Below are 27,359 nucleotides of genomic sequence, written 5' to 3'. Positions count from 1 at the left end.
CTTAAGGATGAGTAGGTTTCTTAAGGTGCAATTAAACAAGAAGGACAGGTTGAAAAGTTGGGCACAGTGGTAGAAGAATTCAACAAAGACAGAGCAAAGAAGATGAGAGGAAATACAGGTGGCAAGGGAGGGGGTCATGATGAAATTAGAAGATGGATTTCTAGTGGTGGGAGACAAGGTTGGAAGGACACAGATAATGGAGGGGAAGTGATAGGAGGAGCTTAAAGGAATGAGATGTCCCTGCAAATAGTGTAAATATTGGAAGTTATGTCAGTGATGAGTTCAGTACAAAGAGGTTAGAGCATAAGGGAGAGTAGGACGGCTAAAAGAGAGAGTTAAAGGTGGTGAAATGGCAGTGAGGATTGTATAACTGATATGAGACTTAAAGTAAGATTGATTAGCGTGGGTTGGGACAGAGCTGTTGGAGGAGAGTACTTCAAATGTAAGAAAATAGCATGAAAGTGGGATTTCCAATAGCAGCATGTGAGTTTAGATTTCTAACTTTGAGGTGCAGAAAGATGCAGTCTGAGAGTAACAGCTGACTATCAAGAGTATAGGTGAGGAGAAAGCTTGGTTAGGACAAGAAAGGGTCTAATAGAGATAGGATAAATGAGATAGTCCAGTAAGGGGGAGAAAAAGGCTGGATCAATGGTATCAAGATCATAGGGGGGTCATTTTGAGTTGATCGCTCACTAGCAACTTTTTACTGTGCTGCGATCAGATAGTTGCCGCCTATGGGGGAGTGTATTTTCGCTTTGCAAGTGTGTGAATGCTTTTGCAGTTGATGGCACAAAAAAGTTTGTTGCAGTTTCTGAGTAGCTCTGGACTTACTCAGCTGCTGCAATCACTTCAGTCTTTTTGGTCCCGGAATTGACGTCAGGCACCCGCCCTGCAAACACTTGGACACACCTGTGTTTTTCCAAGCACTCCCAGAAAACGGTCAGTTGACACAATAAATGCCCTCTTTCTGATAATCACCTTGCAATCGGCTGTGCAAATGGATTCTTTGTTAAATCCATCGCCCAGCACCGATCCTCTTTGTACCCGTATGACACGCCGGCGCATTGCAGTGCATACGCATGCACACTTTTGCCGAGTTTTAACCTGATCGTAGCGCTGCAAAAAGTTGCTAGCGAGCGATCAACTCAGAATGATCCCCTTAGTAGGAGTAAGTTTTGGGGCAAAAGTGGGTGATGGAGGTAAAGGATAAAGGAAATAAGATGATGGATAGAGGAGTTAGTGGAGTAAGACATGACACAATGATGGGGATAACTAGATTCAGGGTGTGACTGTTTGAGTCAGATGGGGAGGTAGTCCATTGAACTAAGGTCAAAAGTTGAAGAAAGGGAGAGAAGTTTGGCAGTCGCATCATCCATTGGATTGTCAAGTGGCATATGAAAGTCACCCAGGATATGGAATGGGAGACCACAGAATGAGCAATAAACCTTGGTAGAGATTATACAGTAGTTGTTAACTGTACACATAATTGTTCAGGATTTTTTTTTACTTATTTCAAATTACAATTTCTGGTGCCCATGACACAGTGAGGCAAAGTAGCTTATCCAAAGTCAGAATATGATAAAACTGTGTTATAAACTAACTACTGATATATTCACATATGTGTCACATAAATTAGTGATTTATACAGTACAAGTGTTTAGACATGCTTTTTGTATTGCACATACTGTACAGTAACATTGATTGGCCGGAAGAGGTTTGAAAATGAAATTAAGGAACCTTCAGTCTTGTACAAGACTGCACGTTATAAGTTGTGAGATACTGTAATTTATTACTGGCTGTTACAATGATTATTCTGGACAGTACTGTATATGTAAGTTGCATGTTGTAACAGTAATCTTAGGACCTCTTTCCACTAGTCCCTACCTGTGTCCAGTTTGTATATTATTCCCATCTTGGTTTAGAGGTACTCTGGTTTCCTATTAAAAGGTCTAAAAACATACTGATAGAGTAACTGGCTACTTACAATAATGGACCCTACGGTATTAGTGATAAGGAATTTTATAAAGTGATTTAAGTCCTATTGGATGAAAGTAAGTATATAAAGAAATAATTGTTTTACATTTTTTATACCATCAGTTTATATGCCAAATTTGTTGCAGTTAAGGCATATGGAGCATTTAAAAATTACAGTAGAAAAACGTATTTACTTTAATGGGAGATATATTTCACAGTATATTATTGTAGAAGGACACAAGAGAGTAATTGTTCATAATTTCCCAAGATTAAATTGCAGTGGACTGCCATTCAAAGTAAGTAAAATGAATGGAACATGGTAGGGTATACAAACCAGAATTCCCACTGCAAATGTCCCCTTTACTATCTAAGAAATTACACTTGTGCCATACTTGTAATGAAGAGAAATGGGCCCATTGAGCTGTAAAGAACTGGCACAGTAGTGACGTGGGACAGCACATTTATAGCAACACATGCAATTCTAAGCAACAATGACAAGAGTTTATAGGGACAGATCAGTATCTTATCTTTCTCTGCCCACACTTTCAGTTTATTCAATGCTGGATAATTTAAAAGGCATGATCTTGCAGAACAGGCCAGGTGAAACCAACATGATAAGAACCAATAGTTCTTAGATTATTTTCCACTTGCCATTACACAAATTCACTCCTACACAGTAAGATTTCATCCATGTAAATCTGACCAATAAAATAGTTTTTAAGAAATTCTAATTAGTCCACAAAAATGTGCTTATAATGATTAAATATTCCAAGTTTATATTGGGGGTCTGAAAAATTGGATTTACAGTATTTCTCCACTGTTTCAAACATCATAAATGTATAATGTTTATAGAATATTGTATATACTAATGTAAATACCATATTTTTTAAGCCTCACATTATACAATGCATATTTTCTGAAAATGGTTTTGAGATGAACAATGCTGTCTGCATTATTAAAAATACATTTGATATGGATTTACATGACGCAAGAATGTAAGATCTGAGTCATAGATTGACTTTGAAGAATGCTGTGTAGAATATAGTAGAAGCAGCAGTAACAATTAGGGTCAGAATTCCAGAGGCCAGTAGCAAGACATCATGCATAGGAATGACAAAGGTATTATCAGAGTAAGTAGCACAGTAATCTGGCACTGATTGAATACCATAAAATGCTCTATATAACCAAGTAATTAAAGGAATCAGTGACTGCTGCGTCTCATTGTGATAATGATCTCCACATAGGGCATGCCCAAGGTACAGTATTAGTTACTTTTTTGTAATAGAGTTTGTTCTGGGCATGCTCAAGGTGTTTGATGAAATCCTCAAAGACACTGTCAATGTGACTTTCTATCTTGGAAATCAGATTAAGCTTTGCAAAAGGTGTGAAATATCTGTATCTTCAACATTCCTTAATGTTTGTCTGGCACTGCACATGAATTTTACCATTTTCAAGCTGCATTAAGTTTTTATTAGATTATATTGAATATGTTTAATATTATGTGGGTGCCATAATGTGAAACATAATTTCATAAGCAAACTCCAGAAACTTTATGACATAGTAATGTGATTATTTAGAAAAAGTATAAAACAATGGAGCACACAGTAATTATTTACTTTTAACAGTCTTATAAATAGCACCTACATCAGTGATGGCTAACCTTGACACTCCAACTGAAATGAACCACTGGCCGTGTAAAGCAGAAATGCTAACCATGTGCTGCCCAACATATGTTAATATACCATATCATATACTGTAGTTAACTGGAAAATACAGCAAACTAAAAAATATATAATAATATAATATTTAAACGGCTGAATTTTTTTAGACTTTGTAAATGTAACACTGATTCTATGAACATTCACTAAAGTGGGTTCACTCCTGTGTGTTAGGAAATTCTCAGTATGTGTCTATCTCTGACTCTAGCATCCTACATATTCCTGGTGTATCTATTCTGATGTCATTACTGTTTTCTGTACTTATAATTGACCTAAGGACTCTGTAATGCAGTTTTTAACAGTACAGTACTTATGCGCAGATAATACTATCCTGTATGAGAAAAGCTCAAACATTGATCTTAAAAACTACTACAAGCTGTTCTCTCAGATGGAACGCTGAATTACTCAAAGCTTAATTTCCAAAATGTTTTACACCTAATCTACTAATTAGTGCAAACCCCAACGTGTACATTAGTTGACATCAGTATCCAAATAAATACTTTGGTATATGGTGTCACGATCCGGGTATCTGGACGCCATTACTTACCCTTCAGATGCCTCCTAAGGCGGGCTCAGCGTTCCAGGACCAGATTCCGCTGTTCCTGAGTTTCCACATGCAGAGTGTCAGAGTGGTGTTTTCATCAGCCGCGGCCTCCGCTGTGCCCGCGTGGTTAAATGTGCATCTATCAGCCTGGCGTCTCCTGTCTCCGGTGGCCGGCGCCGCCATTACTGTTTCCCAGACCACATGGATTACAAATCAAACTTCCCTCCAAGTGTCTGCATGGGCGCAGCCATCTTGGATTCTGTCATCTGATCATTTCCACCAATCTGCTGTTTGTATTGTTGATTTGCATAATTGCCTAGCCAACCCCTTCCTTGCTGCAGGTATAAGTAAGCTGTGCCTGAGCAAGGAAGACGTCAGTGCTTTGGTTGTCAAACCTAGTTCCTGTTTGTCTCTCTTCTATGATTGTCTTCCAGGTTCCAGCTCCTGTCTCAAGACTTCCACCATAGAGACCCGCACCAGCATTCCACCTGCGGTGTAGCCTGACTCTCCAATCCATTGTGGATTCATCTGTTTCCAGCTACAACACTACCTGCTTCCAGCCTCAGCTTCCAGCAGAATACAGCTTCCCTTAAAGGGCCGGTGTCCTTTCTACACTTTACCACTCTCCACCGGAATTATTATTTCTCCGCTCTCAAGTTCTACATTTCAGTTCACATTTCATCGCTCCCAAAGTTCATTTATTATTTAACTGGTTCCAGCCAGTATCCACTCCGTGCTAACAACAGTCTGGTTCCAGCCAGTATCCACAGCAGCTGTTTTACCTTCAGCAACCCAGCTCTTCCTGGAACACCAGCTGGTACAATCCTGGGTTATCTCCATTGCTACAGCCGGGCCTGGTAAGGACTTTCCATCTAGAAGATCATAAGAACTATCTCACACTACCAGTGCCCTGTGGCTCCTGCCATGCTGTAGTACTCAGGAACTGTATTTATTCTTTGCTGACTTTTACGTTTTCTTTTATTGCTGCTGTGATGCGGAGTTGTCATAATAAACATCATTGACTTTTATCTAAGTTGTCGTGGTCACGCCTTCGGGCAGTTATTATTCATGTTACTTACATGTCCAGGGGTCTGATACAACCTCCCAGGTTCCGGTACATCTCAGCCCCTACAACTGAGGCTGCCTCCCGTCAGCTCAGGCCCTCAGTTGTGACAGTAAGCACTGACCTAATGAATCCAGCCGGAGACCAGGATCAAGCGGCCAGGCCGATGCAAGAACTGGCAGCCCGACTAGAACATCAGGAGGCTGCACAGGGCCACATCATCCGCTGTCTCCAGGATCTCTCTACTCGGCTGGATGGGATTCAGACCACTCTCCGTGGATCAGGCGCGTCTGGTGCGTCAACCACAGTGACTCCAGCTATAACCCCACCCACCTTACCCATTCCTGCTCCACGTCTTCATCTTCCAACGCCAGCAAAATTTGACGGATCTCCAAGATTCTGCAGGGGATTTCTCAACCAGTGTGAGATTCAGTTTGAGCTACAACCTGGCAATTTCCCCAGTGACCGTACAAAAATTGCCTACATTATTTCTCTTCTCAGTGGCTCAGCCCTCGATTGGGCATCACCGTTATGGGAGAGGTCCGACACCCTGCTATCTTCTTACACTGCATTCGTGTCAACATTCAGGCGCATCTTCGACGAGCCAGGCCGGGTAACTTCAGCTTCGTCTGAGATTCTCCGTTTACGCCAGGGATCACGTACTGTAGGACAATATCTTATACAGTTCCAGATCCTGGCATCCGAACTGGCATGGAACGACGAGGCCCTGTATGCTGCATTCTGGCATGGTTTATCCGAGCGTATTAAAGATGAGTTAGCTACCAGAGACTTACCCTCCAAGTTAGATGAGTTAATCTCACTTTGTACGAAAGTTGACTTACGTTTCAGAGAGAGAGCAACTGAGCGTGGAAGATCATCTGCTCCAAAATCTTCTGCTCCTCCTCCTCGCCAACTGTCACCAACTAAAGATGAACCCATGCAAATTGGCCGTTCCCGTTTAACTCCTGCTGAGCGCCGAAGACGTCTCTCCGAGTTTCTCTGTTTGTACTGTGCAGCTCCGTCTCACACCATTAATGCCTGTCCCAAACGTCCGGGAAACTCCAAATCCTAGCTCGCCAAGGAGAGGGCCGGCTAGGAGTAATGATCTCCTCTCCATCTCCTCAAGATTGTAACCTCCTAGTCTCGCTTCAAGTTGCTCAACGTTATCAGAACGTCATTGCCCTCCTGGATTCCGGAGCAGCTGGGAACTTTATTACCGAAGCCTATGTTAAACGGTGGTCCCTACCCACCGAGAGACTTCCTTCGTCCTTTTCCTTAACTGCTGTGGATGGCAGTAAAATTTTTGATACAGTTATTTCTCTAAGGACTCTACCAGTTCGTCTGAGAGTGGGAGTTCTTCATTCCGAACTTATTTCACTTTTAGTGATTCCAAGAGCCACACATCCTGTGGTCCTGGGCCTTCCATTGCTCCGTCTTCACAATCCTACAATTGATTGGACGACTACGCAAATCCTGGCATGGGGTTCCTCCTGTACTAAGACATGTTTGTTTAAAGTGTTGCCTGTCTGTTCCTCCTCCCCCAGGTCGTCTGATGTTCCACCTCCTCCATATCAAGATTTCACGGATGTGTTCAGTAAAGCTTCTGCTGATATCCTTCCCCGTCATAGAGAATGGGACTGCCCGATTGATCTCGTTCCAGGGAAGGTTCCACCTCGAGGCCGAACTTATCCGTTGTCTCTCCCCGAGACGCATTCTATGGAGGAATACATAAAAGAGAACCTAGCAAAGGGGTTCATTCGACCTTCTTCTTCTCCAGCCGGCGCAGGCTTCTTTTTTGTAAAGAAGAAAGATGGTGGTCTGCGGCAGTGCATCGACTACAGAGGTTTGAACGACATTACCATCAAGAACCGCTATCCTTTACCCCTGATTACTGAGCTCTTTGACAGAGTTAGCGGAGCTACCATCTTTACAAAGCTGGACCTGAGAGGTGCATACAATCTCATCCGGATCCGTGAGGGTGACGAGTGGAAGACCGCATTTAACACCCGTGACGGACATTATGAGTACCTCGTCATGCCCTTTGGATTGAGCAATGCTCCAGCTGTCTTCCAGCATTTCGTCAATGAGATCTTCAGAGACATTCTATACCGTCATGTCGTGGTCTATCTAGATGATATCCTCATTTTTGCCAACAATTTAGAGGAACATCGTTTCTGGGTAAAGGAGGTTCTGTCCCGTCTCCGTGTCAATCATCTCTACTGCAAATTAGAGAAATGCGTCTTTGAAGTCAAGTCCATTCCGTTTCTAGGGTACATTGTGTCCGGTTCCGGACTAGAGATGGATCCTGAGAAACTACAAGCAATCCAGAATTGGCCAGTACCCTTAACCCTCAAAGGGGTCCAGAGGTTCTTAGGGTTCGCCAATTATTACCGAAAGTTTATACGAGACTTTTCCACCATTGTGGCGCCTATTACTGCTTTCACCAAGAAGGGTGCTAACCCGTCCAAGTGGTCTGAAGAAGCCATGCAAGCTTTTCATCTTTTAAAACAGAGGTTCATCTCTGCACCTGTCCTGAAACAGCCTGACGTCGACTCTCCTTTCATCTTAGAGGTGGATGCCTCCTCCGTTGGAGTAGGAGCGGTGTTATCTCAGAGGGCTAAAGATGGTCATTTACATCCTTGCAGTTTCTTCTCACGGAAGTTCTCCCCAGCGGAGCGCAACTATGCCATTGGCGACCAGGAGTTGCTAGCCATCAAGCTCGCTCTAGAGGAGTGGAGATATCTGTTGGAGGGAGCTTCTCATTCAATCACCATCCTTACAGACCACAAGAACCTTCTATATCTAAAAGGCGCACAATGTCTCAACCCTCGTCAGGCCAGATGGGCACTTTTCTTTTCCAGGTTCGACTTTAAACTCCAGTTCTGTCCGGGCTCTCAGAATCGCAAGGCCGATGCCCTTTCCCGCTCATGGGAGCAAGAAAATGAGTCAGAGTCTTCAGACAAGCATCCTATTATAAATCCGTTGGCATTCTCCACGGTAGGGATGGACTCTACGCCCCCATCAGGGAAAAGTTTTGTGAAGCCGACACTAAGGAAGAAGCTCATGCATTGGGCCCATGCTTCCCGTTTTGCCGGACATACAGGTATCCAAAAAACCCTGGAGTTTATCTCTAGGTCCTATTGGTGGCCAACTCTGAAAAAGGACGTTTTGGAGTTTATTGCATCTTGCCCAAAGTGTGCTCAACATAAAGTATCCCGCCAGTCGCCTGCGGGGCAACTGGTTCCACTATCTGTTCCCCGTCGACCATGGACCCATTTGTCGATGGATTTTATTACAGATTTGCCCATGTGCAACAAGTTCAATACCATCTGGGTGGTAGTTGACCGGTTCACCAAGATGGCACACTTCATTCCTCTCACCGGTCTTCCGTCAGCTTCCAAGTTGGCTCAAGTATTCATACAAGAGATCTTCCGACTCCACGGTCTTCCAGAAGAAATTATCTCAGATCGAGGAGTTCAATTCACAGCCAAATTCTGGCGAAGTTTATGTCAAGTCCTCCAAGTCAAGTTAAAGTTTTCCACGGCTTACCATCCTCAGACCAATGGTCAAACTGAGAGGGTGAATCAGGACTTGGAGGCCTTCCTCCGCATCTATGTGTCCTCCTCTCAAGATGACTGGGTTCAATTACTTCCCTGGGCCGAGTTCTGTCATAACAACCAGTATCATTCTTCATCTTCTTCAACACCATTCTTCACCAACTTTGGATTCCACCCTAAAGTCCCTGAGTTCCAACCGCTTCCAGCAACTTCTGTTCCCGCAGTGGATATCACCTTGCATCAGTTTGCCAATATCTGGAAGAGCGTACGATCAGCTCTGCTCAAGGCATCGTTCAGGTACAAGAAGTTTGCGGATAAGAAGCGTCGAGCAGTTCCTGCTCTCAAGGTGGGTGATCGGGTATGGTTATCCACGAAGAATTTGAGGTTAAGAGTTCCCAGTATGAAGTTTGCACCTCGCTACATCGGTCCTTTTAAAATTGATCAAGTCATCAATCCTGTTGCTTACAGACTCCAGTTACCTCCCTTCTTAAAAATACCCAGGACATTCCATGTTTCCCTGTTGAAACCGCTAATCTTGAATCGGTTTCATTCCTCACTTCCACCAACTCCGAAAGTCCAAACTCAACGAGGCGTTGAGTATGAAGTGGCCAAGATCCTGGACTCACGTCACCGTTACGGTCAACTTCAGTATCTCATTGACTGGAAGGGCTATGGTCCTGAAGAACGCTCTTGGACCAATGCCTCTGACGTCCATGCTCCTGCCTTGGTCCGAAATTTCCACGCAAAGTTTCCTTTAAAGCCTAAGAAGTGTCCTGGGGCCACTCCTAAAGGGGGGGGTGCTGTCACGATCCGGGTATCTGGACGCCATTACTTACCCTTCAGATGCCTCCTAAGGCGGGCTCAGCGTTCCAGGACCAGATTCCGCTTTTCCTGAGTTTCCACATGCAGAGTGTCAGAGTGGTGTTTTCATCAGCCGCGGCCTCCGCTGTGCCCGCGTGGTTAAATGTGCATCTATCAGCCTGGCGTCTCCTGTCTCCGGTGGCCGGCGCCGCCATTACTGTTTCCCAGACCACATGGATTACAAACCAAACTTCCCTCCAAGTGTCTGCATGGGCGCAGCCATCTTGGATTCTGTCATCTGATCATTTCCACCAATCTGCTGTTTGTATTGTTGATTTGCATAATTGCCTAGCCAACCCCTTCCTTGCTGCAGGTATAAGTAAGCTGTGCCTGAGCAAGGAAGACGTCAGTGCTTTGGTTGTCAAACCTAGTTCCTGTTTGTCTCTCTTCTATGATTGTCTTCCAGGTTCCAGCTCCTGTCTCAAGACTTCCACCATAGAGACCCGCACCAGCATTCCACCTGCGGTGTAGCCTGACTCTCCAATCCATTGTGGATTCATCTGTTTCCAGCTACAACACTACCTGCTTCCAGCCTCAGCTTCCAGCAGAATACAGCTTCCCTTAAAGGGCCGGTGTCCTTTCTACACTTTACCACTCTCCACCGGAATTATTATTTCTCCGCTCTCAAGTTCTACATTTCAGTTCACATTTCATCGCTCCCAAAGTTCATTTATTATTTAACTGGTTCCAGCCAGTATCCACTCCGTGCTAACAACAGTCTGGTTCCAGCCAGTATCCACAGCAGCTGTTTTACCTTCAGCAACCCAGCTCTTCCTGGAACACCAGCTGGTACAATCCTGGGTTATCTCCATTGCTACAGCCGGGCCTGGTAAGGACTTTCAATCTAGAAGATCATAAGAACTATCTCACACTACCAGTGCCCTGTGGCTCCTGCCATGCTGTAGTACTCAGGAACTGTATTTATTCTTTGCTGACTTTTACGTTTTCTTTTATTGCTGCTGTGATGCGGAGTTGTCATAATAAACATCATTGACTTTTATCTAAGTTGTCGTGGTCACGCCTTCGGGCAGTTATTATTCATGTTACTTACATGTCCAGGGGTCTGATACAACCTCCCAGGTTCCGGTACATCTCAGCCCCTACAACTGAGGCTGCCTCCCGTCAGCTCAGGCCCTCAGTTGTGACATATGGCTTGAGCCAAACCCTTTATTTAATTTGGCATTTAGTCTGACATGCCAAATGGTCTATAGAATCAAATCCTCATGACACCTGACAGAACAGATTCTCAGACCTGTTATGCAGTATACTATACTTCAAATTCAACTAAGCAACTTGATGCACTTTACAATTCAATATTACATGTTGCAACTATAAAACATGCCTACTTGAGATATTATCAAATCTAAGCTTGCTTTCCTTAGATTTAGCATTCACTGGTTTTCCTTCAAATACTCTCTAGACACCTTATCCAATCAGTTGAACAGACTACTTACCTGTACGAGTGTACATGTTACATTTTACATGAGTGTACATGTAAGTCAGCATGCCGACTGTCGGGCTGTCCAATGCTCGGGATTCCAGCGTCGGTATAGTGACCGGCGGTCTGACTACAACCCTCGGCAACTACTGTGGTACTTTAGTGTTCTTTTATTTGAAACTATAGTACATTGTTCAGCATTAATATAAAAAAATAGAAAATATACGTATAAGGTGTTTCCATGTGAAAGCTTCATCATGTTATGGAGCAATAATTATCATTTTTCATAATTTACATATGATTAATTTCATTAAAATAATTATTTTATTATATGCTTTTTATCTTTTTCAGTTGTCCAAATAGACAGAGAAGAAAAATATGAAAAATCTGCACAAAGAAGTAAGAAAATGCATGAGAATAATAAACTGATATAGCAATCAATGGCAATCTCTTTTCTATGTCACAGCACAAATTCATATAATTTTAAGTATATGAATTAATTTGAATATATTTATTTGGACTTCAGATTTTGGAGTGAAAAACTTTATTGATTAAACAAAGAAAGCAACTGGATCTGATCTTTAATCATTTCACATTACTATGTTCTACATTGAAACTTTTTTACCTGTTTTGTAGTTCTCAAGCTTTAACAATCATTTCAAGTATACAGTAAATCAAGATAGGAAATCATTTTATCCTTGGACAGTTTTTTTTTATCAGAAGCCAATGGTAAAGCAAAAAGAAAGTTATAATAGAATATATAAAAATATACAATAGTATGACGTTAAATTCAAAAGCAGTGAGTTACAGTAAGTGTCTAAAATAACAAATCCTGGAATTTAAAATAACTTTATATCTCCACTTGTACTTGTGTTCCATAACATAAAGTTGTTACTTAAATATGTATATGCATAATCTTATTTGTTTAAAAGTTGTAATTTGTGGCACTGTGATACTAATATAGTGGAAGCAATCTCTTCTTTCACATATTAAATATCTCCGTAATAAAAACAGTAACTTCATATTTTTATTTACTGACAATTGTTACTGTATGTGTGCTATAAGCCGTATTGAGTATGTTATTAACTTCTGTTTGGTTTTAGTTCCATTCCCAAGATTTGGCTTATTTTTATGGCATTTACTTTGTTAAATTGCAAAATACGTTTACACAAATCTACATGCCATGCTTATAATTCACCTTTTTAGCTTAATCAATGTATTGATTGAGAATTCTGAGTAGGCATAACATGGGCCATATCCTGCGTAGCACGCGGTCTGCACACAATGCAACTTAGTTGAGTGACTATTTGCAACTATTCAATTGCACCCGCTGCCCCTCACCGGGTGCCCCCCTTGCAGGGCGTGGCCACTTTGTGACCTCACAGAAACTTTTTTCATTATTCCCTAAGAAGCGGGGCTGGCCACACTTCCCTGCATTGGCAATGCCCCCCAAAATACCTGGGCCTGGCACAGCCATTGGCATCCCTGATTATGGGAGTGTCGCAGGTGTGTTAATGCAGTTGGCTGCCTCCACAGACACAAAGCACAGGCATAGAAGGCCATGGTCAGATAGAGAATTTGCCCCTGCCATAGGAATGTTGCACGTTTTGATGGTGCAACCGATGCTGTTGTATATGGAAGTACCAATCAGTATTTATATTGTGCATAGAGCTAAAAATTGGCGTTTCAGTCCTTACTCATTAGGCCGCATTGATATACACACACGGAAAGGAGTTTGTATACCATTTGCATAAAGTTGCATATGGATAACCGCCAATACACGCTTTTGCATGCAACTAGGAATCAGGACCCATATCTCAAATCATTCCATGGTACTGCAAATATCTGAACAAATCAGATCACACTTGATTTACTCAGAACACATCCCTTGACTTATCCACACTGACGTAGTATTACTAAAGTCTTGTTTTATGTTTGTGACTAACACCAAGCCTAATTGCATATTTTTTCAGTTCTTCACAAAGAAAAAACAGTAAAGGAAGAAAAACCTGAAAAGGCAAAACACAAAGGTATATATGATAACATTTTGCAAATGTCAGTATTATATGATAAGGTTTTTTTTTACTTCCTATCTGTCTTTTGGCTTCATCCATATGTAAATATCACAAAGGCACATTTCACAGCAGTAGCTATAGAGAATTTCCTTGTCTCATAATGTCAGCTCTACATAAACGAATGCCAAGCAAATTAATTTTCCTTTGAAATGAATATGGGAATGAAATGTCAATCTTGGACATTTTACATTGATTGCTATATCACTTAAAGGTATAATCTGTACAAGAGGACCCTGGCCAAAACCAATAACAATTAATATGCAGGATTGCTTATGTTTAAGTGGCTTTCGACATTGGAAAAATTACTGAAAGTTTCTTATTTTGAATACAATTATTGATCGTATCACATACATTTCATGCTTTGTGTAGTATGTCATGAAGAGGATTTTTACATGAAGACGGCTCATTAGTTATAGGGTAGCAGAGTTTACTATATGATTAAGTGATCTTTATGTACATTAATAAGGAATGATTTTTGGTTTTGCTTTTTACATTATTTCCTCCTAAAGTCTACTGATTTAAATGCCAAGATTGCACTGCTTCACTTATATCCCACTCTATATTATATAGCCCCATGTGAGAAAGAAATTGTGGTGGTGGGCTTTTTTTCCACTGTCATGTGGAGGACTGTTTTACAAGTTTTAACATATCAATTTTCATTATAGCAAAGTGCCAAACCTCAAACTAGGCTTATTTTTTAGGTCGAATATCTTTTTTATTCTCCATTATAGCCAATACAATATCACAAATTTAGTTTTCATGTACGGGACAAGCCAAGTACACCACCGTTTTGCAAAGGAAGCTCTTATTTGATAATTTAACTCAACTGTTTGTATTAGGAGCCTGCGTTATTTTCTATGAAAACCTGCAGTATGAGAAAGAGGGTCTAGAAGAATCAGCAAACTCATGAGTGTAAGAGCACTGCAACCAAATTAGGAGTCTGCTGTTATTGATAAAGTGTGTCAAATCCTTTGAGATTAACCACTTGCCTGGCATTGTTGCATGTGATGCTACCACAGCCATGTGTACATTACCTGGCCAGGCTACATCACATGCGATGCACTGCCTGTTGTGTCCCCCATTGTGAGGAAGAGGAGATCCATTCTGCACAATTGCAGAACGGATCTCCTCTGGCTCCCTGATACCCTGGAGTGATGCAGCAGACTCTGACTGCCAACATCACTTCGAAAATCACACTCCAGAATTCTGTGAAAACAGCATTCTGGAGTGCATGCTCCAGGAAGCACAGTGAGGAGATGGGAACTTTATTCCTCTCCCAGCACATTTAGGCTAAACTCTGAACATCAGTACCCCCCGACACATGCTCCACTTCTTTCTGCATGTGAGGGAGGGTGTAGGCCTATGGGGGGGGGGGACTAGCAAATGGGGTTGGTGGAGGGGTGATAGGAAATAAAAAAGATCAATGATGCTGGAAGGGGGGGTGTAAAATAATATATTAAAAAATACATCATCGGTCAAAGGGTCGGGATGAAAAGGAAGGGGCTTTTTACAGAGTTATAAAGCATGAATTTGGATTTCCTTTTTGCTACTAAAGGGCTGTGGGTGGTACCATAACCAGGGTTTAAAACCACTAAGGGGTCTATTACAAATGGGTGGTGGGAAGTTATTTTATGACTGAGGACCTATGAACACAGGGGGATGTGGCTGTGCAAAACACCCCCAGATATATTTTTTAAAACTAAATATTTGACTATATTATTAAAAATTATTTTTAAACTTTAATAACTATTTTTAAAAAATGTCAATTTCTGAACGGTTTTGTAGGGAAACAATCATCAGTTAAGTGGTTAAGAGATAATTAGAGAAGTGGTTCACCAAATTGATAGTAGGACCAAGGAGTGGTGATAAAGAAAACATATTGTCAGAAGTACTAAAGGAAGATAAATATAAAAAGCAGAGAAAATACCTGTACATATCACTTCTCATTATGGGGTAAATATATCATAGCGGCACGCATCATGCTGCTATAACACTTCCTGCTTGGCCTCACTATCGAGGCAAAGCAGGAAGGGACATCAGCAAGATGTAAGAACATCTTGTATTCCAAAGCAGGGGAACAAAAGCTCCCCCCTCTGGCAATTTCCCCCTGAGCACACAGCACATCAGCTTAGTCTGGCTGGCTCCTCTGTGCATGCGTGGGATCTCGCTACTCACGCGAGATCCCCAGCGCACTCCTGGGCCGGCACCCACCACAGCCAGGGACAGCTCTGTCCCTGATGTGGTCTATGGGCATCGCCACCTGCAGCTGTTGAAATCGACAGCTGCAGGAGTTGGAACAGTCAGTACCGCTTCATACATTGCCCGCACATATCGGCCTGCTATTTATTAGATAGCAGCGCTGATATGGACAGTGTGCAAACTCTGCCAGTATCTTACATGGTGTGAAGCGGTATCAGCGCACATAACCTGCGCTGATACTGCTTCTCCCCCATATCGGAGGGTAATACATTTACCCCTATGTACCAAAGGTGTATCTCTGTTTTCTGCTTGCAAGATTCTTCATTATCTGCACTGCCATAGGCACCTCAAAAATCACTGACAATGATTTTGGGGCTTATGTATCAAAGCTTTGAGAGATAAAGCGGAGAGAGATAAAGTAACAACCAACCAGTTCCTGCTGTTTTCATAGCCTGTAACATGGCAGGTAGGAGCTTATTGGACTGCACTTTATCTCTCTCCACTTTATCTCTCTCCAAGCTGGATACATCTATGCCATTTGTCACTTGTAGCTGCTGTTAACTGCTTTTCCTCACTGTGGAGAGTGTGAGGTAAGCAGGAAGTGCCTAATGCAGAATGTTCATTTGAAAATAAAGTTTGTTGATTTTTAAAAAATCTCATTCAGCTGCATGAGCGAGGCCTCATCACGCATGCGCTGACTCTGGATACTGCGCCTGGACACAAAACAATGAGGACACACTATGCGTCAGCACTAATTGCAGAGGGGGTGACTTATTATTCACTAGAGATGAGCGGGTTCGGTTCTCAGAGAACCGAACCCCACCGGACTTCACGTCACGAGCCTGGATCTGAGTCAGGCTTGTGTTTTCCCACCTGACTTGGAAACCAGAACGAGGCAAAATGCCATCATCCCGCTTTCGGATTCTCGCGGGGTTTAGATTAATTATAAACAGCCGCGCGTCGCTTCCATTTTTACTCCAGCATTGGAGAGCGTAGAGAGAGGACGTGTCTACGTCCTCAGTGTCCTCAGTGTCCGTGTCTTGTGCTGCACCTGTCCAGTCACAGTGGCTGTGTCCTCTGCTGTCATATGTCCAGTGCTGCTGTATAAGTCCAGTTCATTGCAGTGGTGCTGTGTTGTCCTGCATTGTCCAGTGGTGGTGTCCCTGTGCTGCCGTATATGTCCAGTGGTACTGCCGTATATGTCCAGTGATCCTGCCGTATATGTCCATTGATACTGCCATATATGTCCAGCGGTACTGCTGTATAATTCCAATGATCCTGCTGTATAATTCCGGTCATCCTGCGGTATAATTCCAGTGATCCTGCCGTATAATTTCAGTGATCCTGCCGTATTAGTCCAGTGATCCTGCCGTATTAGTCCAGTGTTCCTGCCATATAATTCCAGTGGTACTGGTGTATAAGTCCAGTTCACTGATACTGCTGTATATGTCCAGTTGTACTGCCGTATAAGTCCAGTGGTACTGGCGTATAAGTCCAGTGATCCTGCCATATAAGTCCAGTGGTACTGGCGTATGAGTCCAGTGATCCTGCCATATAATTCCAGTGGTACTGCCGTATAAGTCCAGTCCAGTGATACTGCCATATATGTCCAGTGATACTGCCGTATATATCCAGTGATACTGCCATATATGTCCATTGACATTGCCGTATATATCCAGCGGTACTGCCATATAAATCCAGTGATCCTGCCATATAAGTCCATATAATTCAGTAAAAGTCCAGTACAGTGGTGCTGCCATATAAGTTCAGTGGTGCTGTTCTGTGCTGTATATTATTTACTCTAAAAAAGGGGCTATTAATATATAATCCAAATAAGTTTCAAAGGGTTTGCCCTGTGTGGTGTAGAGGTACCGCATATTTTTATATAACTCCAGAAAAATAATGGAGAACAAAAATTTTGAGGACAAAATAAGGAAAGATCAAGAACCACTTCCTCCTAGTGCTGAAGCTGCTGCCACTAGTCATGACATAGATGATGAAATCGTCGTCTGCCAAGGCCGATGCCCAATGTGATAGTAGAAGGCATGTAAAATCCATAAAGCCAAAGTTCAGTAAAAAGACCCAAAAAAAGAAATTGAAATGGTCTGAGGAGAAACGTAAACTTGCCAATATGCCATTTATGACACGGAGTGGCAAGGAATGGCTAAGGCCCTGGCCTCTGTCCATGACTAGTGGTTCAGCTTCACATGACAATGGAAGCCCTCATCCTCCCACTAGAAAAATTATAAGAGTTAAGCTGGAAAAAAGCACAGAAAAGAACTGTGCGTTCTAAGATGGTATCACAAATCCCCAAGGAGAGTACAAGTGTGTCGGCGGTTGAGATGCCTGACCTTCTCAACACTGGATGGGAAAGGTGGCTCCTTCCACCATTTGCATGCCCCCTACAAGTGCTGGAAGGAGCACCCACAGTCCAGTTACTGATATTGAAATTGAAGATGTCACTGTTGAAGTACACGAGGATGAGGCTATGGGTGTTGCTGGTGCTGAGGAGTAAGTTGACGATGAGGATTCTGATGGTGATGTGGTTAGTTTAAATCAGGCACCTGGGGAGACACCTGTTGTCCGTGGGATGAAGAAGCCCATTGTGATGCCTGGGCAAAATATCAAAAAAGCCACCTCTTCAGTGTAGAATTATTTGTCCACAAATCCGGACAACAGGTGTCAAGCCATCTGTTGCCTCTGTCAATCTGTAATAAGTAGGTGTAAGGATGTTAACCACCTAGGAACATCCTCCCTTATAAGTCACCTGCTGTGCATTCATCAAAAGTCAGTGTCAAGTTGTGAAACTTTGGGTAAGAGCGTAAGCAGTCCACTGACACCTAAATCCCTTCTTCCTCTTGTACCCAAGCTCCTGCAAGCCACACCACCAACTCCCTCAATGTCAACTTCCTCCTCAGTCAGGAACGTCAGTAGTTCTGCAGGCCATGTCACTGACAAGACTGAGGAGTCCTCTCCTAACTGGGATTGCTCTGGAGGATACTTGAGTGGTACGCCTGCTGTTGCTGCCGCTGCTGTTGTTGCTGATGGGAGTCGATCATCATCCCAGAGGGGAAGTCGGAAGACCACTTCAACTAAGTAATTGCCTGTCCAACAGTCCTTTGTGAGGAAGATGAAATACGACAGAAGTCATCCTTTTGCAAAGCGGATAACTGAGGCCTTAACAGCTATGTTGATGTTAGACATGCATCCAGTACCCACCATTAGTTCAGTGGGACTTAGAGAATTGTTTGAGGTACTGCGTCCCCGGTATCAAATCCCATCTAGGTTCCACTTCACTAGGAAGGCGATACCGAGAATGAACAGAGACGTCAGAAAAAGTGTCCTCAGTGTCCTACAAAATTCGGTTGTACCCACTGTCCACTTAACCACAGACATGTGGACAAGTGGAACAGGGCAGACTAAGGACTATATGACTGTGACAGCCCACTGGGTAGATGTATGCCCTCCTGCAGCAACAACAGCAGCGGCACTAGTAGCAGCATCTCGCAAATGCCAACTCGTTCCTAGGCAGGCTACGCTGGGTATCACCGCTTTCCGTAAGAGGCACACCACTGACAACCTCTTACGGAAACTGAGGGACATCATTGCACAATGGCTTACCCCAATTAGACTCTCCAGGGATTTGTGATATCAGACAACGCTACCAATATTGTGCGTGCATTACATCTGGGCAAATTCCAGCACTTCCCATGTTTTGCACATACAATTAATTTGGTGGTGCAGAATGTTTTGAAAAATGACAGGGTCACGCAGGAGATGCTGTCGGTGGCCCGAAAAATTGCGTGCCACTTTTGGCATTCAGCCACCGCGTGCCGAAGACTGCAGCACCATCAAACACTCCTGAACCTGCCCTGCCATCACCTGAAGCAAGAGATGGTAATGAGGTGGAATTCAACACTCTATATGCTTCAGAGGATGGAGGAGCAGCAAAAGGCCATTAAAACCTATACATTCACCTACAATATAGGCAAAGGAGGGGGAATGCACCTGACTCAAGCGCAGTGGAAATGATTTCCGTCTTGTGCAAGGTTCTCCAACCCTTCGAACTTGCCACACGTGAAGTCAGTTCAGACACTGTCAGCTTGAGTCAGGTCATTCCCCTCATCAGGCTTTTGCAGAAGCAGCTGGAGAAATTGAGGGAAGAGCTAAGATGGAGCGATTCCGCAAAGTATATGGGACTTGTGGATGGAGCCCTTCATTCGATTTGCCAGGATTCAGGGGTGGTCAATCTGTTGAAATCAGAGCACTACATTTTGGCCACCGTGCTCGATCCTAGATTTAAAGCCTACTTTGTATCTCTTTCCGGCAGAGGTTCAAAGACCTGCTGGTGAAAAAATTGTCAGCTCAAGCGGAACATGACCCGTCAACAGCTCCTCCTTCATTTTCTCCTGCAACTGGGGCTGCGAGGAAGAGGATAAGATTTTCTAGCCCACCCGGTGGTGGTGATGCAGGGCAGTCAGGAGCGAGTGCTGACATCTGGTCTGGACTGAATGACCTGCTAATGATTACTGACATGTCTAGTGTCACTGCATATGATTCTGTCACCAGTAAAAGATTGGGGGACGATTATATGAGTGACAGCATCCAAGTAGGCATGTTAGACAGTCCGTACGTATACTGGCAGGAAAAAGAGGAAATTTGGATGCCCTTACACAAACTGGCTTTATTTTACCTAAGTTGCCCCCCCCCCCACCCCCTCCAGTGTGTACTCCAAAATAGTGTTTAGTGCAGCCGGTAACCTTGTCAGTGATCAGCGTAGGATGTTACTTCCAAAAAATGTGGAGAAGATGATGTTCATCAAAATGAATTATAAATTCCTCCGGGAAGACCTTGACCAGCAATTGACTCCAGAAAGTACACAGGGACCTGTGATGGTGGATTCCAGTGGGGACGAATTAATACTCTGTGAGGAGGAGGATGTACACACTGAAAGGGGTGAGGAATCGGAGGATGAGGATGAGGTCGACATCTTGCCTCTGTAGAGCCAGTTTGTGCAAGGAGAGATTGAATGCTTCTTTTTTGGTGGGGGCCCAAACAAACCAGTCATTTCAGCCACAGTCGTGTGGCAGACCCTGCCACTGAAATGATTGGTATGTTAAAGTGTGCATGTCCTGTTTATACAACATAAGGGTGGGAAGCAGTGACGTGCGGTGAGTACACTGACTGGTGAGGCACGGGGGCACCTTCTCTCCCCCTCCAACAAATACATCTCTGTGAGGAGGGCAGGGCTGTGTGTGGGGATCTGAGTGGGAGGGGTAGAGTTGTGGGAGGGCTGTGTGAGGAGGAGAGAGCTGTGTGTGGCACTGGCACAGCAGCATCATCACCATATAGACACACACACACACACACACACACACACACACACTACACAGCATTGTATATACACACACACACACACACACACACATTGTACAGCAGCACCCACGCATATGGGACAAAGCAGCAGCTAGATGAGGGCAGCAGGTGGGCAGGCTATACACAAGAGTCCCCTGGGAGCCGAAGCAGCAGCGGCCATGACACAGCAGCAGCACCTCCGTCACATGGGCAGTAGCAGGGCTGGTGCAGGGGCTCCGTGCTCCCACTGCCTGGGCACATCCATCACCGCTCTTCTGGCTCTTACCTTGAGAAGGGAGACCTGGTCCAGGGTAATCCGGAGAGCCCGCTTGTCATCCAGTGTCTCCACGCCGCCGCTCCCGGTCCTCTCCCGTCCAACAGTAACTTCCTGGTCCCGCCGCTGCTTCTCCCCGCCGCATATGTGTGATTGGATTAGCGGATCAAGCGCTGGATCCGCTGTCCAATCACATGTGCCTCGCTGGCAGGGGCGTGCTTTCCCTGCCAGCGAGGCACTTGTATAAGTGCCGCATTCCCCTTATTTTCTAATGGGCTTTTACAGCCAAGCGCTTGGCCCCACCCCCTGCTTTGTCAACCGTTCCCACTGTCTACAGGAGACACTAGCTATCCGTGCCTCCCAAACTATTTAAAATAATATAAAGAGCATAAATATGACACAGAATATGTGTCTTATGTATCTTCTTTGTATTATCTTAATCATTAATGACCGGGGAGGCACTGCCTCCCCTGACTGCACATCCCTGGTGGGAACGCCCAAGGACAATTCCATCTTGCATCTCCTTTTCTTCTTTGCATCATGTGCTGTTTGGGGACTAGTTTTTGTAAGTGCCATCCTGTCTGCCACTGCAGTGCCACTCCTAGATGGGCCAGGTGTTTGTGCCGTACACTTGTGTCGATTAGCTTAGTCATACAGCTACCTCATTGCACCTCTTTTACTTATTTGCATGATGTGCTGTTTGGAGCCTAGTTTTTTTAAGTGCCATCCTTTCTGCAACTGCAGTGCCACTCCTAGATGGGTCATGTGTTTGTGCCGCACACTTGTGTCACTTAGCTTAGTCATACAGCTACCTCATTGCACCTCTTTTTCTTCTTTGCATCATGTGCTGTTTGGGGACTAGTTTTTTTAAGTGCCATCCTGTCTGCCACTGCAGTGCCACTCCTAGGTATGCCAGGTGTTTGTGCCGCACACTTGTGTCACTTACCTTAGTCATTCAGCCACCTCAGTGCAACCTTTTGGCTTAAAAACAATATTGTGAGGTGTGAGGTGTTCAGAATAGACTGGAAATGAGTGGAAATTAATGATATTGAGGTTAATAATACCGCTGGATCAAAATTACCCACAAATTCTATGATTTTAGCTGTTTTTATGGTTTTTTTTCTCAAAAATCTTCCAGAACCAAAACCAAAACACGAAAGGGTGGTTTTGGAAAAACCAACCCAAAACCAAAACACGAGTGGGGAATTAGAACTAAAACCAAAACACAAAACACGAAAAGTGCCAGCCGCACATCTCTATTATTCACCCACTTTGCCACGCCGTTTCCTATTACATACAGTAGTGAATACTTCCCATATTGCCACAACAATAGGAGAAGCAGGAGCATAATTCTCACTGCACTGAGTGTGCCCTTAGTCAGGGCCGGTTCCGGGGCTTCTGGCGCCCCGGGCGGCATTAGGGGGCGTAGCTTCGTACAAAGGGCGTGGTCATTTACGCCCCCTGTACAGACTGAATGATGTGCGGTGCGCGATGACGTCATCGCGCACCGCACACTAAAGGACCTCTCCACGAAGGGAAACTAGATGCGTACGCGTCTAGTTTCCCTTCCCAGCGGCAGCTGGGGGGCAGCGGCCAGCGGCAGCAGGCGGGCAGCGGGGGGCACACAGCAGCAGTGGATCTTGCCCTGGTGCGGCACCCTCCGGAAGGCGGCGCCCCGGGCAAAAGTCCTGCTTGCCCGTGGCAAGATCCGCTACTGCCCTTAGTACATGTACCCCGTAATAGGAAGAGTATTTTGCTTCTATGACTTTTATGGTCAGTGTAGTGTACATCTACAATACAAGTGAATCCTCGGGCTGTCATTATCCACAAGGATATTTCACTGTAAACTGCTGTGTGTAATCTGGCCATTCTCAATTTTTCAATACTCCCTATGACAGCACACCAAATTACAAACTACAACTACTTGTAAGATTTGTATGTGACTGCCTAATGGATTGACAGCCATCTAAATAAATCATAATATGTACTGTATTGCTAAGAAATTAACATAGTAGTTAAATAACAGAAAAATACACTAATATTGATGAATATGCAGTAAAGGTAGCAGCTGCAATGCTTTACATTAGAACTAGTTACCAGCCTGTCAAAATAATGGAACAACATAACTGTAATGTCAGTGACTGCGGCTGTGCGCGTCCAAATGCACAGAGCGCAGGGCTCTAGAGGTGGCATTAACACTGTACCACGGACCTTGTTTTTGGCTAGCAGGATGCCTGGTATGGCAACATGCAGCTCATATTGCAACAGTACCACCCAGAGCGTCCTTTGTGTGCTATTCTGCAGTGTTCGAACTGCACACAGTATACTCCAGGCAGTGCACAAGGATATATAACAACATTTTCATGACATTTTTAAATATATTTGTATAATTTGTAAAATGAACACATTATATAAAGAGAGGGAAAAGCTCAAAATATATTAAAGGATCTAATTCTACAACTCAAATACAGAAAACCGATTTTAGTACAAATTAACTCTTATTTGTAATAATCAAATATGAATAATGTTCTGTTGTTTTTTCATACATATTAACCACTTGCCTGGCATCAGAATTGTGACCACACAAGAAAGTGCTGTATCTGACCTAGTCCCACAGGATGCGACCAGTCAGATAGAGTGTTAGCAGCACAGGAAAGAGAACCTTCCATCTGCTACTGCTCTCAAAGGGACCGGAAGGTCCCACTGCCTTCTCGCACCCTTCTCCAGTGTTTAGCATGCTGCTGATCATTGCCGATCAGTTAGCACAGCAGGATCCCCCACCCAGTGATGGTCGCGATGTTTCTGATGGTCGTGATGTTCCAATGGTGATGATTAATGTTCCGATGTTTGGGAAAAACATGTTTGTTTTTCTTACAAATATTTGAAAAACAAAAAAACAAAAAATAAAATAAAATCACTTTGCATAAGTTTAAATAAATGTTCTTGACCTAATTCACTCATAAATACCCCCCCCCCCCCCCCCCCCAACATTTTCTGAAAGGTTTTTTTGGAAAAAAAATGTCAGTCAGGTGGTTAATATAGTCTGTAATTTTTTAAAACATTTTTACAACATTTATGTATTTCCTATGGATTCATCTTATATATGCTGCTTTCAGATCGCAAATGCCTGATCCTACCCGGTAAGAGAAACGTGTCCTTACCGGGTGGGATCCGGCATTTGCTCTCCTCTGGTGGCTTTCCGACCCAGCAATATACCGGGTTGGTTGCCATAGCAGCGGGGGGCGCAGCAGCAGCAGGGGAGGGGGTGGAGGCGGCGCTGGGAGATAAGCTCATCTCCTGCGCCGCCTCTCCCTATGCTGTGAATGGGAGCCGTGTCGCATCGAAACAGCTCCCATTCACACTGCACCTGACCCGGTATTCAACCCGGTAATAACCCTTCTTTTTAACCGGGTTGAAATGCTGTGTCAATACCGGGTTATTTGTGCGATGTGAAAGGGGTAATAGTCAGAGAGAATCAGAAAAGTATATTTGAAAAAAATTGTCCATATGTACAGTATTTTACTTAACATAAATTGATCGTGAAATATTGAATGAGGCCTTTTCAAAGTAATTTTGGAAACCATCCAGTAGACAGATATTTCAGTTTACCCTATTTGTATATATTTTGTCTGGGCAATTTGAAATACTAATAATGTCTGAAATTATCATCTATATCAGCTATTTAGGTTTTTTTTTGTCATTTATATCAATTCTGATACACTGACCCTAATAATTGAAGCAATAAAAATATTTTATGTTATGTACTTACCAGAATTAAATCAAGTATTTCTAATGGAGAGAAATGAGGCATGCTTCCAAACTCCATCTTACTGGAAATGGTTGCTGCTTTGTATCCTGGATTATGGATGAGAAAATGCTGAAAGCTCAATTTTCCACAGCGAGAGCAGACAGAGTGTTAATGCACCGTGCACTCTGCACCACACAATCAAGTAGACATAACAATGTTTTATCTTTACTCCTTGAATGGAATTAGTTAGATTTTGAAATTGTACAGGGTTTGTACTTTAGGATTTAGGATACATTTTTTTGTAGTTCTACTATTTCTACTGATTGTATGCTCATACATCATTGCTGCAGTCGAGCCAAACAACCCCTCTCAGAGCACCAGGTCCCGAGAGACTCTACTAGCGTTGGGCATCTTATTTTGGCCAAATACTGCTTTAAGATATGTGACCCTGGAATTTGCCGGGTCTAGCAGCCGGCAATTTCCCAGGTCTCTGTTCTGGTCGGCAGCAGGTCAGGACTTAGTACCCAGTTGTGTCCTTCACAGAAGTCCCGAGCTCATGTGCGTTCACGTGCATAAACCTGGGATTTAGCTGCATGTCTGAAAGGGGTAGTAGTTGCAGTTCGACTAGTACACAACAGGACACTGTGCTGATTAATTTGAAATGTGAAACTTGTCTATCTGTGTGTGATTGAGTCTATGAATCTGTATACAAAGTGCTATGCTACAGCAGCTGTGGCTTTTTTCCATGCCAAGTTCTATTGTATTTCATGTACATACAGACTTAGGACCTTATTCAAAGATGGACGCAGCCAGGATGCATCAAACTAAGGTTGAACCCTGGCAGCGCAGCCTGGCTACGCTGTCAGGCGGTCGACCGCCATTTTTTAAATGGGGGCAGCTGCATGGGACGTCATGCAGCTGCCCCAAAAACAGTCATGGCATGCCCCCGTTCAGACTGCCCTGCCCCCCAACACCGATACGCCACCCCAGAAACGGCCACTGCTGTTAATCACTCTTTGGCCGCATCCACCGAAATGTGTAAGGTTGCGCAGTGTGCGTGCTCAGACCAACCGTATACAGCGGCTGCGTACAGAAGGGCAGCTGTGTTCGGGTCTAAGTGACCCCCTCAGTCACACACAGACATAAATAGTTGGTATGTCCCAGTCGTATCACATTGCGATTAAGATGCATTTTCAGTGACACAAATGCACCCAAAGCTAGCAGAATTGCACAGGAACTGGTGGCTAACTCACACCAGTCATCACACGCTACTGCGCAATACATCTATTAAACCCATACTGCACTTGTGTAAACCAAATTGTTTGATGTCATAAGTATTTGCACATGACATCACAATTACTTGAGATGGCTTCTGTGATCCATAGGGGTTTCAGCTTGGAGACTGGGAAGTGATCTAACGTCATGGGTGTGTGGCGTGTGATGGAAGTGGCATGGCATGTTTCAGCATGCAGCTGCAATCTCTTTCACAGCACTGCAACCACAGTTGCCATGCTTTAAGAGAGTTACAAGGGAGACTGCACCAGGTAGGGGCTGTTTGAGGAGTCGAAGTCACGAACAATGGTGTATTGATGGGGGAGATATTAGATCCACCAGCACAGTTGAGCATTGCTTAGATATGCACAGTGGGCACTGAAGGATGTGCAAAGTCCGTTTTACAGCAGTGCCCAAGGGGAATGCTTAAACTCTCATATATTTTCACTTGAGAATCTATGAGAAATCACAGCCAGACATGGGGGTCATTCCGAGTTGTTCGCTCGCAAGCTGCTTTTAGCAGCTTTGCACACGCTAAACCGCCGCCTACTGGGAGTGAATCTTAGCATAGTAAAATTGTGAACGAAAGATTAGCAGAATTGCGAATAGACACTTCTTAGCAGTTTCTGAGTAGCTCCAGACTTACTCGGCATCTGCAATCAGTTCAGTGCTTGTCGTTCCTGGTTTGATGTCACAAACACTCCCAGCGTTCGCCCAGACACTCCTCCGTTTCTCCAGCCACTCCCGCGTTGTTCCCAGAAACGGTAGCGTTTTTTCGCACACACCCATAAAACGGCCAGTTTCCGCCCAGAAACACCCACTTCCTGTCAATCACATTATGATCACCAGAACGAAGAAAAAACCTCGTAATGCCGTGAGTAAAATACCTAACTGCATAGCAAATTTACTTGGCGCAGTCGCACTGCGGGCATTGCGCATGCGCATTAGCGACTAATTGCTCCATTGCGAGAAAAAAATACAGAGCGAACAACTCGGAATGACCCCCATGATCTGTATGCATCTCTGAATCAGGCCCTTTGTTTCATGTGTTTTATTTGTTACTTGGCTAAGCTTTACAAATTAAATGCTTTTAAGACAAGGATATTTTAATTTATAAGGCACATACTTTTCTATTTCAGAAATTCCAAAAGCAAAACCTGAAGTAAAAGAAAAACCAGATAAAAAAGCACCAGCGAAAGGTAACAAGCAAAATGAGGATATATTAATTCCTGCAACATTTTGGGGGAAAGGTTTTAACCCTTCTTACTGTAAGTCATGTGC

The 27,359-nt window shown here is 43.8% G+C and overlaps 1 protein-coding gene across 1 annotated transcript in view; it reads left to right on the top strand.

The window, feature by feature from the left end:
- TRDN (triadin) overlaps window positions 1-27,359 on the top strand; it is an 862,718-nt gene that overhangs the window by 118,573 nt on the left and 716,786 nt on the right. The window contains exons 5-7 of the mRNA XM_063919338.1: window positions 11,507-11,554; window positions 13,129-13,185; window positions 27,218-27,277. Coding sequence (XP_063775408.1) covers window positions 11,507-11,554; window positions 13,129-13,185; window positions 27,218-27,277 — 165 coding nt within the window. The remainder of the gene's footprint in view (window positions 1-11,506; window positions 11,555-13,128; window positions 13,186-27,217; window positions 27,278-27,359) is intronic.

The sequence above is a fragment of the Pseudophryne corroboree genome, chromosome 4 (assembly GCF_028390025.1).
Source record: "Pseudophryne corroboree isolate aPseCor3 chromosome 4, aPseCor3.hap2, whole genome shotgun sequence".
In the NCBI taxonomy this organism is placed as follows: Eukaryota; Metazoa; Chordata; class Amphibia; order Anura; family Myobatrachidae; genus Pseudophryne; species Pseudophryne corroboree.
This window is presented reverse-complemented; position numbering and strand designations above follow the sequence as displayed.